At 42.3% G+C, this 18,567-nt stretch overlaps 2 protein-coding genes across 3 annotated transcripts in view; one reads left to right on the forward strand and one right to left on the reverse strand.

Annotated features, from left to right (window-relative positions):
- Window positions 1-18,567, forward strand: part of LOC110494908 (zinc finger protein 721) — a 317,665-nt gene that overhangs the window by 229,911 nt on the left and 69,187 nt on the right. The window lies entirely within an intron of this gene.
- LOC118940012 (zinc finger protein 135-like) lies at window positions 12,102-15,178 on the reverse strand. 2 transcript variants are annotated; one of them, XM_036947953.1, is made up of 2 exons: window positions 14,445-15,178; window positions 12,102-13,635 (listed from the first exon to the last, which is right to left on the reverse strand). In XM_036947953.1, the coding sequence occupies exons 1-2, from the start codon at window positions 14,887-14,889 to the stop codon at window positions 12,872-12,874; spliced, it is 1,209 nt and encodes a 402-aa protein (XP_036803848.1). In that variant the 5' UTR covers window positions 14,890-15,178; the 3' UTR covers window positions 12,102-12,871. The 2 variants fall into 2 exon arrangements, with proteins under 2 accessions (XP_036803848.1, XP_036803847.1); XM_036947952.1 differs by having other exon boundaries at window positions 12,102-13,638.

Raw genomic sequence — 18,567 nt, forward strand, 5'->3', positions numbered from 1 at the left:
TCTATATTACCCTATCAGGACAGAATAACATGGTCTATATTACCCTATCAGGACAGAATAACATGGTCTATATTACCCTATCAGGACAGAATAACATGGTCTATATTACCCTATCAGGACAGCTTATTCAACAGAATAGCATGGTCTATATTACCCTATCAGGACAGAATAACATGGTCTATATTACCCTATCAGGACAGAATAGCATGGTCTATATTACCCTATCAGGACAGAATAACATGGTCTATATTACCCTATCAGGACAGAATAACATGGTCTATATTACCCTATCAGGACAGAATAACATGGTCTATATTACCCTATCAGGACAGAATAACATGGTCTATATTACCCTATCAGGACAGAATAACATGTTCTATATTACCCTATCAGGACAGAATAACATGGTCTATATTACCCTATCAGGACAGAATAACATGGTCTATATTACCCTATCAGGACAGAATAACATGGTCTATATTACCCTATCAGGACAGAATAACATGTTCTATATTACCCTATCAGGACAGAATAACATGGTCTATATTACCCTATCAGGACAGAATAACATGGTCTATATTACCCTATCAGGACAGAATAACATGGTCTATATTACCCTATCAGGACAGAATAACATGGTCTATATTACCCTATCAGGACAGAATAACATGGTCTATATTACCCTATCAGGACAGAATAACATGGTCTATATTACCCTATCAGGACAGAATAACATGGTCTATATTACCCTATCAGGACAGAATAACATGGTCTATATTACCCTATCAGGACAGAATAACATGTTCTATATTACCCTATCAGGACAGAATAACATGGTCTATATTACCCTATCAGGACAGAATAACATGGTCTATATTACCCTATCAGGACAGAATAACATGGTCTACATTACCCTATCAGGACAGAATAACATGGTCTATATTACCCTATCAGGACAGAATAACATGGTTTATATTACCCTATCAGGACAGAATAACATGGTCTATATTACCCTATCAGGACAGAATAACATGGTCTACATTACCCTATCAGGACAGAATAACATGGTCTATATTACCCTATCAGGACAGAATAACATGGTCTATATTACCCTATCAGGACAGAATAACATGGTCTATATTACCCTATCAGGACAGAATAACATGTTCTATATTACCCTATCAGGACAGAATAACATGGTCTATATTACCCTATCAGGACAGAATAACATGGTCTACACTATCCTATCAGGACAGAATAACATGGTCTATATTACCCTATCAGGACAGCTTATTCAACAGAATAACATGGTCTATATTACCCTATCAGGACAGAATAACATGGTCTATATTACCCTATCAGGACAGAATAACATGGTCTATATTACCCTATCAGGACAGAATAACATGGTCTATATTACCCTATCAGGACAGAATAACATGGTCTATATTACCCTATCAGGACAGAATAACATGGTCTATATTACCCTATCAGGACAGAATAGCATGGTCTATATTACCCTATCAGGACAGAATAACATGGTCTATATTACCCTATCAGGACAGCTTATTCAACAGAATAACATGGTCTATATTACCCTATCAGGACAGAATAACATGGTCTATATTACCCTATCAGGACAGAATAACATGGTCTATATTACCCTATCAGGACAGAATAACATGGTCTATATTACCCTATCAGGACAGAATAACATGGTCTATATTACCCTATCAGGACAGAATAACATGGTCTATATTACCCTATCAGGACAGAATAACATGGTCTATATTACCCTATCAGGACAGAATAACATGGTCTATATTACCCTATCAGGACAGAATACCATGGCCTATATTACCCTATCAGGACAGAATAACATGGTCTATATTACCCTATCAGGACAGCTTATTCAACAGAATAACATGGTCTATATTACCCTATCAGGACAGAATAACATGGTCTATATTACCCTATCAGGACAGAATAACATGGTCTATATTACCCTATCAGGACAGCTTATTCAACAGAATAACATGGTCTATATTACCCTATCAGGACAGAATAACATGGTCTATATTACCCTATCAGGACAGAATAACATGGTCTATATTACCCTATCAGGACAGAATAACATGGTCTATATTACCCTATCAGGACAGAATAACATGGTCTATATTACCCTATCAGGACAGAATAACATGGTCTATATTACCCTATCAGGACAGAATAACATGGTCTATATTACCCTATCAGGACAGAATAACATGGTCTATATTACCCTATCAGGACAGAATAACATGGTCTATATTACCCTATCAGGACAGCTTATTCAACAGAATAACATGGTCTATATTACCCTATCAGGACAGAATAACATGGTCTATATTACCCTATCAGGACAGAATAACATGGTCTATATTACCCTATCAGGACAGAATAACATGGTCTATATTACCCTATCAGGACAGCTTATTCAACAGAATAACATGGTCTACAGCTGTGGTTCCCAAACTTTTTATAGTCCCGTACCCCTTCAAACATTCAACCTCCAGCTGCGTACCCCTCTCGCATCACGGTCAGAGCATTATCAAATGTTGTTTTTACATCACTGTAAGCCTGCCACACACACACTATATGATACATTTATTAAACATAAGAATGAGTGTGAGTTTTTGTTTACAACTCGGCTCGTGGGAAGTGACAAAGAGTTCTTATAGGACCAGGGCACAAATAATAATATTATAATAATCAATCATTTTGTTCTTTATTTAACCATCTTACATATAAAACCTTATTTTGTTCATTGAAAATTGTGAATAACTCACCACAGGTTAATGAGAAGGGTGTGCTTGAAAGGATGCACATAACTCTGCAATGTTGGGTTGTATTGGAGAGAGTCCTAAAAAAAAAATCCACACACAGTCTGTGCCTGTATTTAGTTTTCATGCAAGTGAGGGCCGAGAACCCACTCTCACATAGGTATGTGGTTGCAAAGGGCATCAGTGTCTTAACAGCGCGATTTGCCAAGGCAGGATACTCTGAGCGCAGAAATCTGGCAGTGGCTTGTGATTTAAATTCAATTTTCACAGAACAGCTTGTTGCAATTTCGATGAGGCTCTTGTTCAGATATTGGTAAGTGGACTGGAGGCAGAGTATGAAAGGGATAACGAATCCAGTTGTTTGTGTCATCCGTTTTGGAAAGTCTCTGCGTAATTGCGCACCCATCTCACTCAGGTGCTTCGCTATATCACATTTGACATTTGTCCGGAAGCTTGAGTTCATTCGCACACAAAAAAATCATACAACAATGGAACGATCTGTGTGTTGTCCCTGTTTATGCAGACAGAGAAGAGCTCTAACATTTTAATCATAGCCTAAATTTTGTCCCGCACATTAAATATAGTTGCGGAGAGTCCCTGTAATCCTAGATTCAGATCATTCGGGCGAGAAAAAACATCACCCAGATAGGCCAGTCGTGTGAGAAACTCGTCATCATGCAAGGGGTCAGACAGGTGAAAATTATGGTCAGTAAAGAAAACTTTAAGCTCGTCTCTCAATTAAAAAATAAAAATAACGTGTCATTTACTTTCCATCTTGATAACCAGTGCACTTCTGTTGTTGTAAAAGCATTACATAGTGCAGAAAATACATGAGAGTTCAGGGGCCTTGCTTTAACAAAGTTAACCATTTTCACTGTAGTGTCCAAAACGTCTTTCATGCTGTCAGCCATTCCCTTGGCAGCAAGAGCTTCTCGGTGGATGCTGCAGTGGACCCAAGTGGCGTCGGGAGCAACCTCTTGCACGTGCGTTACAACTCCATTATCTCTCCCTGTCATGGCTTTTGCGCCATCAGAACAGATACCAACACATCTTGACCACCAAAGTCAAATCAAATCAAATGTATTTATATAGCCCTTCGTACATCAGCTGATATCTCAAAGTGCTGTACAGAAACCCAGCCTAAAACCCCAAACAGCAAGCAATGCAGGTGTAGAAACACGGTGGCTAGGAAAAACTCCCTAGAAAGGCCAAAACCTAGGAAGAAATCTAGAGAGGAACCAGGCTATGTGGGGTGGCCAGTCCTCTTCTGGCTGTGCCAGGTGGAGATTATAACAGAACATGGCCAAGATGTTCAAATGTTCATAAATGACCAGCATGGTCAAATAATAATAATCACAGGCAGAACAGTTGAAACTGGAGCAGCAGCACGGCCAGGTGGACTGGGGACAGCAAGGAGTCATCATGCCAGGTAGTCCTGAGGCATGGTCTTAGGGCTCAGGTCCCCCGAGAGAGAGAAAGAAAGAGAGAATTAGAGAGAGCATACTTAAATTCACAAGGGACACCGGATAGGACAGGATAAGTACTCCAGATATAACAAACTGACCCTAGCCCCCCGACACATAAACTACTGCAGCATAAATACTGGAGGCTGAGACAGGAGGGGTCAGGAGACACTGTGGCCCCATCTGATGACAGGGCCAAACAGGAAGGATATAACCCCACCCACTTTGCCAAAGCACAGCCCCCACACCACTAGAGGGATATCTTCAACCACCAACTTACCATCCTGAGACAAGGCCGAGTATAGCCCACAAAGATCTCCGCCACGGCACAACCCAAGGGGGGGCGCCAAACCAGACAGGAAGATCACATCAGTGACTCAACCCACTCAAGTGACGCACCCCTCCTAGGGACGGTATGAAAGAGCCCTAGTAAGCCAGTGACTCAGCCCCTGTAATAGGGCTAGAGGCAGAGAATCCCAGTGGAAAGAGGGGAACCGGCCAGGCAGAGACAGCAAGGGCTGTTCGTTGCTCCAGAGCCTTATGACCCACTGAAGAGATGAGTCTTCAGTAAAGACTTAAAGGTTGAGACTGAGTTTGCGTCTCTCACATGGGTAGGCAGACCATTCCATAAAAATGGAGCTCTGTAGGAGAAAGCCCTGCCTCCAGCTGTTTGCTTAGAAATTCTAGAGACTATTAGGAGGCCTGCGTCTTGTGACCGTAGCGTACGTGTAGGTATGTACGGCAGGACCAAATCAGAGAGATAGGTAGGAGCAAGCCCATGTAATGCTTTGTAGGTTAGCAGTAAAACCTTGAAATCAGCCCTTGCCTTGACAGGAAGCCAGAGTAGGGAGGCTAGCACTGGAGTAATATGATCAAATTTTTTGGTTCTAGTCAGGATTCTAGCAGCCGTATTTAGCACTAACTGAAGTTTATTTAGTGCTTTATCCGGGTAACCGGAAAGTAGAGCATTGCAGTAGTCTAACCTAGAAGTGACAAAAGCATGGATTAATTTTTCTGCATCATTTTTGGACAGAAAGTTTCTGATTTTTGCAATGTTACGTAGATGGAAAAAAGCTGTCCTTGAAACAGTCTTGATATGTTCTTCAAAAGAGAGATCAGGGTCCAGAGTAACGCCGAGTTTCCTTCACAGTTTTATTTGAGACGACTGTACAACCATTAAGATTAATTGTCAGATTCAACAGAAGATCTCTTTGTTTCTTGGGACCTAGAACAAGCATCTCTGTCTTGTCTGAGTATAAAAGTAGAAAGTCCATTTGATGTCACAAAGTTGTCCAGTACTTTAAAATATCCTCTCCTTTTGTCCTGGTTTCCAGTGGTTTGCAGAAGAGGATGTCTTCTTTAATTGACCCCCCATAAACGTAACAGACATATACCAGGCCAGGCCCGCCACGTCCGTTGACTCATCCAGCTGTAACGGACATATACCAGGAGCTGTGCCAGGCCTGTTGACTCATCCAGCTGTAACGGACATATACCAGGCCAGGCCCTCCACGCCCGTTGACTCATCCAGCTGTAACGGACATATACCAGGCCAGGCCCTCCACGCCCGTTGACTCATCCAGCTGTAACGGACATATACCAGGCCAGGCCCTCCACGTCCATTGACTCATCCAGCTGTAACGGACATATACCAGGAGCTGTGCCAGGCCTGTTGACTCATCCAGCTGTAACGGACATATACCAGGCCAGGCCCTCCACGCCCGTTGACTCATCCAGCTGTAACGGACATATACCAGGCCAGGCCCTCCACGCCCGTTGACTCATCCAGCTGTAACGCATAGAATTCACTGGCTTGTATGCGGAGGGGTAAATGTTTCCGTACATCTCCTGCCACGTCACTGATGCGTTGTGAAACAGTGTTGTTTTATGAAGGCTTTGTCCCTATAGTTTTTTTTGGGGCCTTTTCCTCCAGCATTGTCACAGCCATATCCACGGCAGCAGGAATAATGAAGTCCCCCCACTATAGTATGTTTTTCTACAGTAATAGTTGTACATTTCTATTGGGAAATGCTCAGGCTAATGGTTGTGTTTCTGTATGATTGGGACCTACTGGCTTATTATGGCAGAGAGAATAGACTGCTTATCCTTTAACATCATGCTGTGTGTGACTGCTGTCTTCCCATCAGCCCTATGCAGTGTAGTGGGGCTGTAACATCACGCTGTGTGTGACTGCTGTCTTCCCATCGGCCCTATGCAGTGTAGTGGGGCTGTAACATCACGCTGTGTGTGACTGCTGTCTTCCCATCGGCCCTATGCAGTGTAGTGGGGCTGTAACATCACGCTGTGTGTGACTGCTGTCTTCCCATCGGCCCTATGCAGTGTAGTGGTGCTGTAACATCACGCTGTGTGTGACTGCTGTCTTCCCATCGGCCCTATGCAGTGTAGTGGGGCTGTAACATCACGCTGTGTGTGACTGCTGTCTTCCCATCGGCCCTATGCAGTGTAGTGGGGCTGTAACATCACGCTGTGTGTGACTGCTGTCTTCCCATCGGCTCTATGCAGTGTAGTGGGGCTGTAACATCACGCTGTGTGTGACTGCTGTCTTCCCATCGGCCCTATGCAGTGTAGTGGGGCTGTAACATCACGCTGTGTGTGACTGCTGTCTTCCCATCGGCTCTATGCAGTGTAGTGGGGCTGTAACATCACGCTGTGTGTGACTGCTGTCTTCCCATCGGCTCTATGCAGTGTAGTGGGGCTGTAACATCACGCTGTGTGTGACTGCTGTCTTCCCATCGGCTCTATGCAGTGTAGTGGTGCTGTAACATCACGCTGTGTGTGACTGCTGTCTTCCCATCGGCCCTTCCTATGTTCTCCTACAGATTTCCAATACAATTTCCCCCCCCCAAAAAATAAATTGAAATTGTCCAAAGTATTTGGTCTCCACAGAACCTTTGTTTTTGATTCCGAACTTAATATATTCATTTAAATCAGAAAATAAACAGACATTTTTACAAAATTATTGACACCCTAGGTTTAATATTTGGTAGCACATCCTAACTGCAATCAAGCGCTTCCTTTAGCCATCGATGAGCTTCCTGTATCTCTGTACTGGTAGTGCCTTTAGCCATCGATGAGCTTCCTGTATCTCTGTACTGGTAGTTCATTTAACCATCGATGTGCTTCCTGTATCTCTGTACTGGTAGTTCCTATAACCATCAATGAGCTTCCTGTATCTCTGTACTGGTAGTTCCTTTAGCCATCGATGAGCTTCCTGTATCTCTGTACTGGTAGTTCTTTTAATCATCGATGAGCTTCCTGTATCTTTGTACTGGTAGTTCCTATAACCATCGATGAGCTTCCTGTATCTCTGTACTGGTAGTTCTTTTAACCATCGATGAGCTTCCTGTATCTCTGTACTGGTAGTTCCTTTAGCCATCGATGAGCTTCCTGTATCTCTGTACTGGTAGTTCTTTTAACCATCGATGAGCTTCCTGTATCTCTGTACTGGTAGTTCCTATAACCATCGATGAGCTTCCTGTATCTCTGTACTGGTAGTTATTTTAACCATCGATGAGCTTCCTGTATCTCTGTACTGGTAGTTCCTTTAACCATCGATGAGCTTCCTGTATCTCTGTACTGGTAGTTCTTTTAACCATCGATGAGCTTCCTGTATCTCTGTACTGGTAGTTCCTTTAACCATCGATGAGCTTCCTGTATCTCTGTACTGGTAGTTCCTTTAGCCATCAATGAGCTTCCTGTATCTCTGTACTGGTAGTTCCTATAACCATCGATGAGCTTCCTGTATCTCTGTACTGGTAGTTCCTATAACCATCAATGAGCTTCCTGTATCTCTGTACTGGTAGTTCCTTTAACCATTGATGAGCTTCCTGTATCTCTGTACTGGTAGTTCCTATAACCATCGATGAGCTTCCTGTATCTCTGTACTGGTAGTTCCTATAACCATTGATGAGCTTCCTGTATCTCTGTACTGGTAGTTCCTTTAACCATCGATGAGCTTCCTGTATCTCTGTACTGGTAGTTCCTTTAACCATCGATGAGCTTCCTGTATCTCTGTACTGGTAGTTCCTTTAACCATCGATGATCTTCCTGTATCTCTGTACTGGTAGTTCCTATAACCATTGATGAGCTTCCTGTATCTCTGTACTGGTAGTTCCTTTAACCATTGATGAGCCTCCTGTATCTCTGTACAGTCAGTTAGGTCCCACTCCTCTTGGTCAAGCTGCTCCAGTTCTCCCAGATTAGAAGGGATCCTTGTTCTAACTGCTGTTTTCAGATCCCTCCACAAGTTTTCAATGGGATTTACATCTGGACTCACTGCTGGCCACTTCAGAACAGTCCAACGTTTTGTCTTGAACCCTTCCTGGGTGCTTTCTGAAGTGTGTTGGGGTCATTGTCCTGCTGGAAGACCCCATGACCTTCGACGGAGACCCAGCTTTCTGAAGTGTGTTGGGGTCATTGTCCTGCTGGAAGACCCCATGACCTTCGACGGAGACCCAGCTTTCTGAAGTGTGTTTGGGGTCATTGTCCTGCTGGAAGAACCCACGACCTTCGACGGAGACCCAGCTTTCTGAAGTGTGTTTGGGGTCATTGTCCTGCTGGAAGACCCCACGACCTTCGACGGAGACCCAGCTTTCTGAAGTGTGTTTGGGGTCATTGTCCTGCTGGAAGACCCCACGACCTTCGACGGAGACCCAGCTTTCTGAAGTGTGTTTGGGGTCATTGTCCTGCTGGAAGACCCCACGACCTTCGACGGAGACCCAGCTTTCGGAAGTGTGTTTGGGGTCATTGTCCTGCTGGAAGACCCCACGACCTTCGACGGAGACCCAGCTTTCTGAAGTGTGTTTGGGGTCATTGTCCTGCTGGAAGACCCCACGACCTTCGACGGAGACCCAGCTTTCTGAAGTGTGTTTGGGGTCATTGTCCTGCTGGAAGACCCCACGACCTTCGACGGAGACCCAGCTTTCTGAAGTGTGTTTGGGGTCATTGTCCTGCTGGAAGACCCCACGACCTTCGACGGAGACCCAGCTTTCTGAAGTGTGTTTGGGGTCATTGTCCTGCTGGAAGACCCCATGACCTTCGACGGAGACCCAGCTTTCTGAAGTGTGTTGGGGTCATTGTCCTGCTGGAAGACCCCATGACCTTCGACGGAGACCCAGCTTTCTGAAGTGTGTTGGGGTCATTGTCCTGCTGGAAGACCCCATGACCTTCGACGGAGACCCAGCTTTCTGAAGTGTGTTGGGGTCATTGTCCTGCTGGAAGACCCCATGACCTTCGACGGAGACCCAGCTTTCTGAAGTGTGTTGGGGTCATTGTCCTGCTGGAAGACCCCATGACCTTCGATGGAGACCCAACTTTCTGAAGTGTGTTTGGGGGGGGGTCATTGTCCTGCTGGAAAACCCATGACCTTCGACGGAGACCCAGCTTTCTGACACTGGTTTCTCCTGATTCTCCTGATTTCACGATACCAGGCACATGTTCAAGCCACCCGGTGTCAGAGGCAGTAAAGAAACCCCAAAACATCACTGAACCTCTGTGTTTGACTGTAGGGAAGGAGTTATTCTCTTTGAATGTTTCATTTTATTTTCTGTAAACACAGAGATGTTCAGCTTTACCATATAAAGCTCTAATTTGCTCTCATCTGTCCACAGGACATTCTCCCTGGAATATTTTTGGCATGATCAAGTGTGTTTTGGCAAATTTCAGTCCGGCTTTCTTATGTCTCTCTCTCAGCAGTGGGGTCCTCTTGGGTCTCCTTCCATATAACCCCCTTTCATTGGGTTGGTGTGAGTTGAAACTGTCGTACCTTGTGTCTGAAGGTTGAATCTGTGTGGAAGTTGAGAGGTGCTTTCTCCACCATTGGAACAATCCTTCGCTGCGATCTTTCATCAAGTGTTCTGTTGCGGCCACGTCCAGGGAGGTTGACTAGTGGCACGGGCCTCAAACATCTCGATAACATTACGTACGGTGGAAACAGGAACATCAAGGAGTCCTTTTCTCTATTCAAACTGGTTGAATGAGTGATTTTTCTCTATTCAAACTGGTTGAATGAGTGATTTTTCTCTATTCAAACTGGTTGAATGAGTCCTTTTCTCTATTCAAACTGGTTGAATGAGTCCTTTTCTCTATTCAAACTGGTTGAATGAGTGATTTTTCTCTATTCAAACTGGTTGAATGAGTCCTTTTCTCTATTCAAACTGGTTGAATGAGTCCTTTTCTCTATTCAAACTGGTTGAATGAGTCCTTTTCTCTATTCAAACTGGTTGAATGAGTCCTTTTCTCTATTCAAACTGGTTGAATGAGTCCCTTTCTCTATTCAAACTGGTTGAATGAGTCCTTTTCTCTATTCAAACTGGTTGAATGAGTCCTTTTCTCTATTCAAACTGGTTGAATGAGTCCTTTTCTCTATTCAAACTGGTTGAATTAGTGATTTTTCTCTATTCAAACTGGTTGAATGAGTCCTTTTCTCTATTTAAACTGGTTGAATGAGTCCTTTTCTCTGTTCAAACTGGTTGAATGAGTCCCTTTCTCTATTCAAACTGGTTGAATGAGTCCTTTTCTCTATTCAAACTGGCTGAATGAGTCCTTTTCTCTATTTAAACTGGTTGAATGAGTCCTTTTCTCTGTTCAAACTGGTTGAATGAGTCCTTTTCTCTATTCAAACTGGTTGAATGAGTCCTTTTCTCTATTCAAACTGGCTGAATGAGTCCTTTTCTCTATTCAAACTGGTTGAATGAGTCCTTTTCTCTATTCAAACTGGTTGAATGAGTCATTTTCTCTATTCAAACTGGTTGAATGAGTCCTTTTCTCTATTCAAACTGGTTGAATGAGTCCTTTTCTCTATTCAAACTGGTTGAATGAGTCCTTTCCTCTATTTAAACTGGTTGAATGAGTCCCTTTCTCTATTCAAACTGGTTGAATGAGTCCTTTTCTCTATTTAAACTGGTTGAATGAGTCCCTTTCTCTATTCAAACTGGTTGAATGAGTGATTGTTATATTGCAGGTACCTGCAACTCACCACAGGTCGGTTCAATTCCAAAGTAAAGGAGAATATTTTTCACTACTTCTAGAAGGTGCCACTGATATTTTCTAGGCCATTTTAGGATGTCTTTGTGTAATAAGCTAACACTTCGTAAATTATTCCGGTTTTGTTCAACTACAAACCGGAGACATACTTATGTGGACACTAAAATATGTTTTCATTTGAACAGTTTTCTGGAAGAAATTGTGTATTATTTGAAAAAAGTGCAAGGGTGCCAATATTTTCCCGGCTACAACTGTATATACAAAAGTATGTGGACACCCCTTCAAATGAGCGTATTTTGCTATTGCATCCACACCCGTTGCTGACAGGTGTATAAAATCGAGCACACAGCCATGCAATCTCCATAGACAAACATGGGCGGCAGAATGGCCTTACTGAAGAGCTCAGTGAGTTTCAACGTGGCACCCGTCATACGATGTTCACCTTTCCAACAAGTCAGTTCGTCAAATTTCTTCCCCTGCTAGAGTTGCCCCCCAGTCAACAGAAAGTGCTGTTCTCGTGAAGTTGGAAAAAGTCTAGGAGCAACAACAGCTCAGCTACCAAGTGGTAGGACACACAAGCTCACAGGACGGGACTGCCGAGTGGTGAAGCGAGTTCCAAACTGCCTCTGGAAGCAACATCGTCAGCACAATAACTATTCGTCTGGAGCTTCATGAAATGGATTTTCGTGACCCGAGCAGAGTGTCGTGGAAATTCTAATCAAGTTAGAGAGAATTTGTCATTTCTATTGCAATAATGGAGCTGGTCAACGACCAACCCTAAAGGCAAAGTTTATCACTACGACAAAAGATAAACTGTGAAACCTCAAGTCTAGTTTAATGTACATTATAAAACGATTATTTCACAGCTGAAGAGGAGATCAGGCAACATATCAAGGAGCTGTGTCTCGGCTCCACTCCATCCACAGCGACTGATGGACAAGACTCTGTCCAGGACTCTATATTTAATGTTCCCCTCCATCCACAGCGACTGATGGACAAGACTCTGTCCAGGACTCTATATTTAATGTTCCACTCCATCCACAGCGAATGATGGACACGACTCTGTCCAGGACTCTATACTTAATGTTCCCCTCCATCCACAGCGACTGATGGACAAGACTCTGTCCAGGACTCTATATTTAATGTTCCACTTCATCCACAGCGACTGATGGACAAGACTCTGTCCAGGACTCTATATTTAATGTTCCCCTCCATCCACAGCAACTGATGGACAAGACTCTGTCCAGGACTCTATATTTAATGTTCCCCTCCATCCACAGCGACTGATGGACAAGACTGTGTCCAGGACTCTATATTTAATGTTCCACTCCATCCACAGCGAATGATGGACACGACTCTGTCCAGGACTCTATATTTAATGTTCCCCTCCATCCACAGCGACTGATGGACAAGACTCTGTCCAGGACTCTATATTTAATGCTCCACTCCATCCACAGAGAACGTATACTTAAAAACAGAGGTACTCTGTATTCAATTAAAGTATTGAAATTGTAAAAAAAACAACAAAGATATTTTTATTAGGTTTTACTGAAGTTGTCATTCACAAAAACACATTCTCAGTCAAGAACATAAAGAACATAGCTTCTTCTTTATCTCATGCTTTTTCAGGCCCCCTGATTGGGTAAAACTCTTTCCACAATGGGAGCATTTGAAAGGCTTCTCTCCAGTGTGCATTCTCTTATGTCTTTTCAGTTTTGCTGATTGGGAAAAACTCTTTCCACAATGGGAGCATTGGTAGGGCATTTCCCCTGTGTGCATTCTCTCATGTCTTTTCAGGCTCACTAGATGGGTAAAACTCTTTCCACAATGTGAGCATTGGAAAGGCTTTTCTCCTGTGTGTGTCCTCTCATGCTCCTTCATGTTTGCAGACGACCTAAAACTCCTTCCACAATGGGAACATTGATAAGGCTTCTCTCCAGAGTGTACTCTCTCATGCCTTTTCAGGGACCTTAACTGGGTAAAACTCTTGCCACACAGAGAACATTGGTAAGGCTTTTCTCCTGTGTGTATTCTCTCATGTCTTTTCAGGTTAACTAACACGGTAAAACTCTTTTCACATTGGGAACATTGGTAAGGCTTTTCTCCAGTGTGTATTCTCTCATGCCTTTTCAGGTTAGTTAACACGGTAAAACTCTTTCCACACTGGGAGCATTGGAAAGGCTTTTCTCCTGTGTGTGTCCTCTCGTGCTCTTTTAGATTCCGTAACTTAGTAAAACTCTTTCCACACTGGGAGCAGTGGTGTGGTCTCGCTGGTTTGGGCGTCTCTGTGTCTGGTTCCCCTGAAGGACTCTTCCTGCTGTCAGAGTGAGTGTCTGGTCTCTCTCCTGCTAAAGACAAAAATAGCATTTAATTAACTACTAATCAGAGACCAGAATGAAACCAGCACATGATAAAACTGTCCACCTATGAGGTTTAAACCAGAAATGATTCCTCATTTAAAGAAAAACTTGGTGGCTACTATAATAATAATAATAATAATGTAGAGCTTCAAATATAATCTGCTTTCATGGAATGAGCAGAGCTCTATAATAATATATAATGTCATGTTTACAGGCTGAGCATAGCTCTATAATAATAGATAATGCCATGTTTACAGGCTGAGCAGAGCTCTATTATAATAGATAATGTCATGTCTCCAGGCTGAGCAGAGCTCTATTATAATAGATAATGCCATGTTTATAGGCTGAGCAGAGCTCTATAATAATATATAATGTCATGTTTACAGGCTGAGCAGAGCTCTATAATAATAGATAATGTCATGTTTATAGGCTGAGCATAGCTCTATTATAATAGATAATGCCATGTTTATAGGCTGAGCAGAGCTCTATAATAATAGATAATGTCATGTTTATAGGCTGAGCAGAGCTCTATGATAATAGATAATGTCATGTTTACAGGCTGAGCAGAGCTCCATAATAACAGATAATGAGGACTACAGTATTTTGATCAATGTCATAGGATGCATTGACCCATTGTTAACGGCCCTCTGTTTGATGGTGTACACTATCTGACAGTGTAGCTTTAACCATTTCTACAGTACAGAAGAACATATTCAAGTATATAACTTCAGTAAAACCACACAATAGTTTAACAACTGCATAGTTTGTACTTCTGTTTTTGAGACGGTACTCACTGGTGTTAATTATATCTCCAATCTCTTCCTCCTCCTCCCATGTGACAGTAATCTCCCCCTCCTCCTTCACTCCAAAGACGGCATCCTCCTCTTTCACTCTGAAAATATCTTCTTCTTTCACTGTGACAGTCAATTCCTCCTCTTTCACTCCCAAAGCGGCACCGTCTTGTTTCTCTTCCTCCACAGTAACATCCACCTCCTCTTCTTTCACTCCAACAGCTTCACCCTCTACTTCTTGTTTAACTGTAAAAGCCTCACCCCCTACTTCTTGTTTAACTGTAAAAGCCTCACCCTCTACTTCTTGTTTAACTGTAAAAGCCTCACCCTCTACTTCTTGTTTAACCGTGACAGCCTCCTCTTTCTCCTCCTCTTTCACGGGGGCTTCTTTCTCCGTCCAGCAGACCCCCTCTTCTTTAGCAGGTGGGGTGTAGCTTGGTGAGCTCATGGTCGAGGATGTTAGCGAGGTAACGTTAGCTAGCTATCATTAATTAGCTTCTAGGCTACTGGTAATTTAACCACCCATCTAGATGGCTAACAAAAACATAAATATAGAAATTAAGGGTAACTAGATACGACATAAATGTGTTTTAAACTAACTGAAACGTCTAAAGCGCTTTAATGTATCTGTTTTATGTAGGCTACCGAGGTGATTGAATCAATAGCCATGTTGGTGAAGAAGCGTTCCGTCCACTAGATTATACGTCACATTAGCAACATCTCATTAAATGCGGATATCGCCATCTGCTAACTGGAGTTGGTAACGCAGTTGATGAAACGTTTTATTTTCATTTTATTAATTAAATAATAATTGATATAAAGACATACAAAGGAAACTGTGTTGAATGATTACGAGTGATACTTTAAGGCTATTTTATTTTTTACTCATAAAAATATCAGTCATCACATTTTCATACACCTTTAGCTTGATGACCACTGCACAAATTAAGCATTGAAACAACTTAAATTCAAGAGTTCTCAAGGTATATATATATATATATATATCAAATCCAATACATTTAGCAAAATCCAAATCGTATATCATATGAAATTAATTTGCAATTACAAATCAAATTCAAGAGGTTTGAACGTTAGAATCAACAAAATGCAAATTCTATTCAGCTGTTTTATTCTTTCATTTTACATTTTGAAAATATCCAAATCATATTCTGAACAACATTGAAGGGTTTATACTCAAAGTATATTGGCTAAAGGTTGCTTCCTAAATTCTAAGACACTTCACGGAACGCCAAATACAGGTTTAGTTCCATACACTTTTCTATCGATGAGATCAGAGTTTGTTGTTGCTCCAATTCCCTGTCCTAATTAGTGTAGTGACGTCATTCTTACCAACAACCCTCAATGCTATTCTCATAGAGATAGATAGAGGACTCTAGTGGCCAAAACTCTGTCTTAGCATGGGCTATTCTCATAGAGATAGATAGAGGACTCTAGTGGCCAAAAGTCTGTTTTAGCATGAGCTATTCTCATAGTCTGTTTTAGCATTGGCTATTCTCATAGAGATGGTCTGTTTTAGCATGGGCAGCGCCATTGTCATTGAGGACTTTTGAAGTAGTCAACTGGATGGGACTTCCTATTGGTTAAGGAAGGACCACATGATTCCATCCAGGTCATCAAGAGGGATCAGCCAATGAATTATACTTCCTTACTGCCAGTGTACCTGTTCAAACCCTCTAGGGGGGCAGTATGTACCCTTTCAGTTTGTTTACCAAGTCATAGAAGTAGTGGAAGACCAACTAATTCAAAATGAAGATGGCCTCAATGGCTCTGCCCATGCTCTCACAGACGCCATAATGAGACAGATACAATGATGCCCTGTCTGTCTATACTGAACAAAAAATACAAATGCAATTTGCAACAATTTCAACTATTAAACTTAGTTACAGTTCAGATAAGGAACTCAGTTGAAATACATGTATTAGGGCCTGATCTATGGGCAGGGGCGCAGCCATGGGTGGCCCTCGGCCCTGAGAGGGCATAGGCCCACCCACGGGGAGCCAGGCCTAGCCAATCAGAATGAGTTTTTCCCCACAAAAGGGCTTTATTACAGACAGAAATACTCCTCAGTTTCATCAGCTGTCCAGGTGGCCGGTCTCAGACAATCCCGAATGTGGAGGTCCTGGGTTGGCATGGTTACACATGGTCTGCAGTTGTTAGGCCAGTTGGCCGTACTGACAAATTCTCTAAAACAACATTGGAGGCGGCTTATGGTAGAGAAATGAACATTACATTTTCCGTAAAACAGCTCTGGTGGACATTCCGGCAAGTCCGCATGCCAATTGCGTGCTCCCTCAAAACTTGAGACATCTGTGGCATTGTGTTGTGTGACAAAACTGCACATTTTAGAGTGGCCCCGTATTGTCCCCCAGCACAAGCTGCACCAGTTTAATCAGCTTCTTGATATGACACACCTGTCAGGTGAATTGGATTATCTTGGAAAAGGACCAAATGCTCACTAACAGAGATGTAAACTAATTTGTGCACAAAATGTGAGAGAAATAAACTTTATGGAACATTCTGGGATCTTTTACGTCAGGTCATGAAACACGGGTGTCACCATAACCACAAAAGCATTTCCATACACTTTTCCATACGCATCTCTAAATAATTCGATATATTTCTTTCTCTCTAATCATAAATCAACCAAACAGTGTCCCCTTTTCAGCCTTGAAGTGTCCCCACCTAGAGTGGAAGAATTGATAGCTTTACTGTAGTAAGACTCTTCGGGAGAGCGATCGTGAGATCACGTGTTCTGTGTTATTAAGGTGAGAGATTATCCTTTTGTGTCGCAGTCAAAACAAAATACTCATTTTTAAATGTTAATCTTAAACAACAAATAAAAGAGATGTTGCAGAGATCCTGGATTTACTCCAATCAAATCTTATTTGTCACATGCGCCGAATACAACAGGTGTAGTAGACCTCACAGTGAAATGCCGAATACAACAGGTGTAGTAGACCTCACAGTGAAATGCTGAATACAACAGGTGTAGTAGACCTTACAGTGAAATACTGAATACAACAGGTGTAGTAGACCTTACAGTGAAATGCTGAATACAACAGGTGTAGTAGACCTTACAATGAAATGCTGAATACAACAGGTGTAGTAGACCTTACAATGAAATGCTGAATACAACAGGTGTAGTAGACCTCACAGTGAAATGCTGAATACAACAGGTGTAGTAGACCTTACAATGAAATGCTGAATACAACAGGTGTAGTAGACCTCACAGTGAAATGCTGAATACAACAGGTGTAGTAGACCTTACAATGAAATGCTGAATACAACAGGTGTAGTAGACCTCACAGTGAAATGCCGAATACAACAGGTGTAGTAGACCTTACAGTGAAATACTGAATACAACAGGTGTAGTAGCCCTTACAGTGAAATACTGAATACAACAGGTGTAGTAGACCTTACAATGAAATGCTGAATACAACAGGTGTAGTAGACCTCACAGTGAAATGCTGAATACAACAGGTGTAGTAGACCTTACAGTGAAATGCTGACTACAACAGGTGTAGTAGACCTTACAGTGAAATGCTGAATACAACAGGTGTAGTAGACCTCACAGTGAAATGCTGAATACAACAGGTGTAGTAGACCTTACAGTGAAATACTGAATACAACAGGTGTAGTAGACCTTACAGTGAAATACTGAATACAACAGGTGTAGTAGACCTTACAATGAAATGCTGAATACAACAGGTGTAGTAGACCTCACAGTGAAATGCTGAATACAACAGGTGTAGTAGACCTCACAGTGAAATGCTGAATACAACAGGTGTAGTAGACCTTACAATGAAATGCCGAATACAACAGGTGTAGTAGACCTCACAGTGAAATGCTGAATACAACAGGTGTAGTAGACCTTACAATGAAATGCTGAATACAACAGGTGTAGTAGACCTTACAGTGAAGTGCTGAATACAACAGGTGTAGTAGACCTTACAGTGAAATGCTGAATACAACAGGTGTAGTAGACCTCACAGTGAAATGCCGAATACAACAGGTGTAAACCTTACAGTGAAATGCTGAATATAACAGGTGTAGTAGACCTTACAATGAAATGTCGAATACAACAGGTAGTAGACCTTACAATGAA

The sequence above is a fragment of the Oncorhynchus mykiss genome, chromosome 17, assembly GCF_013265735.2.
Source record: "Oncorhynchus mykiss isolate Arlee chromosome 17, USDA_OmykA_1.1, whole genome shotgun sequence".
Classification (NCBI taxonomy): domain Eukaryota; kingdom Metazoa; phylum Chordata; class Actinopteri; order Salmoniformes; family Salmonidae; genus Oncorhynchus; species Oncorhynchus mykiss.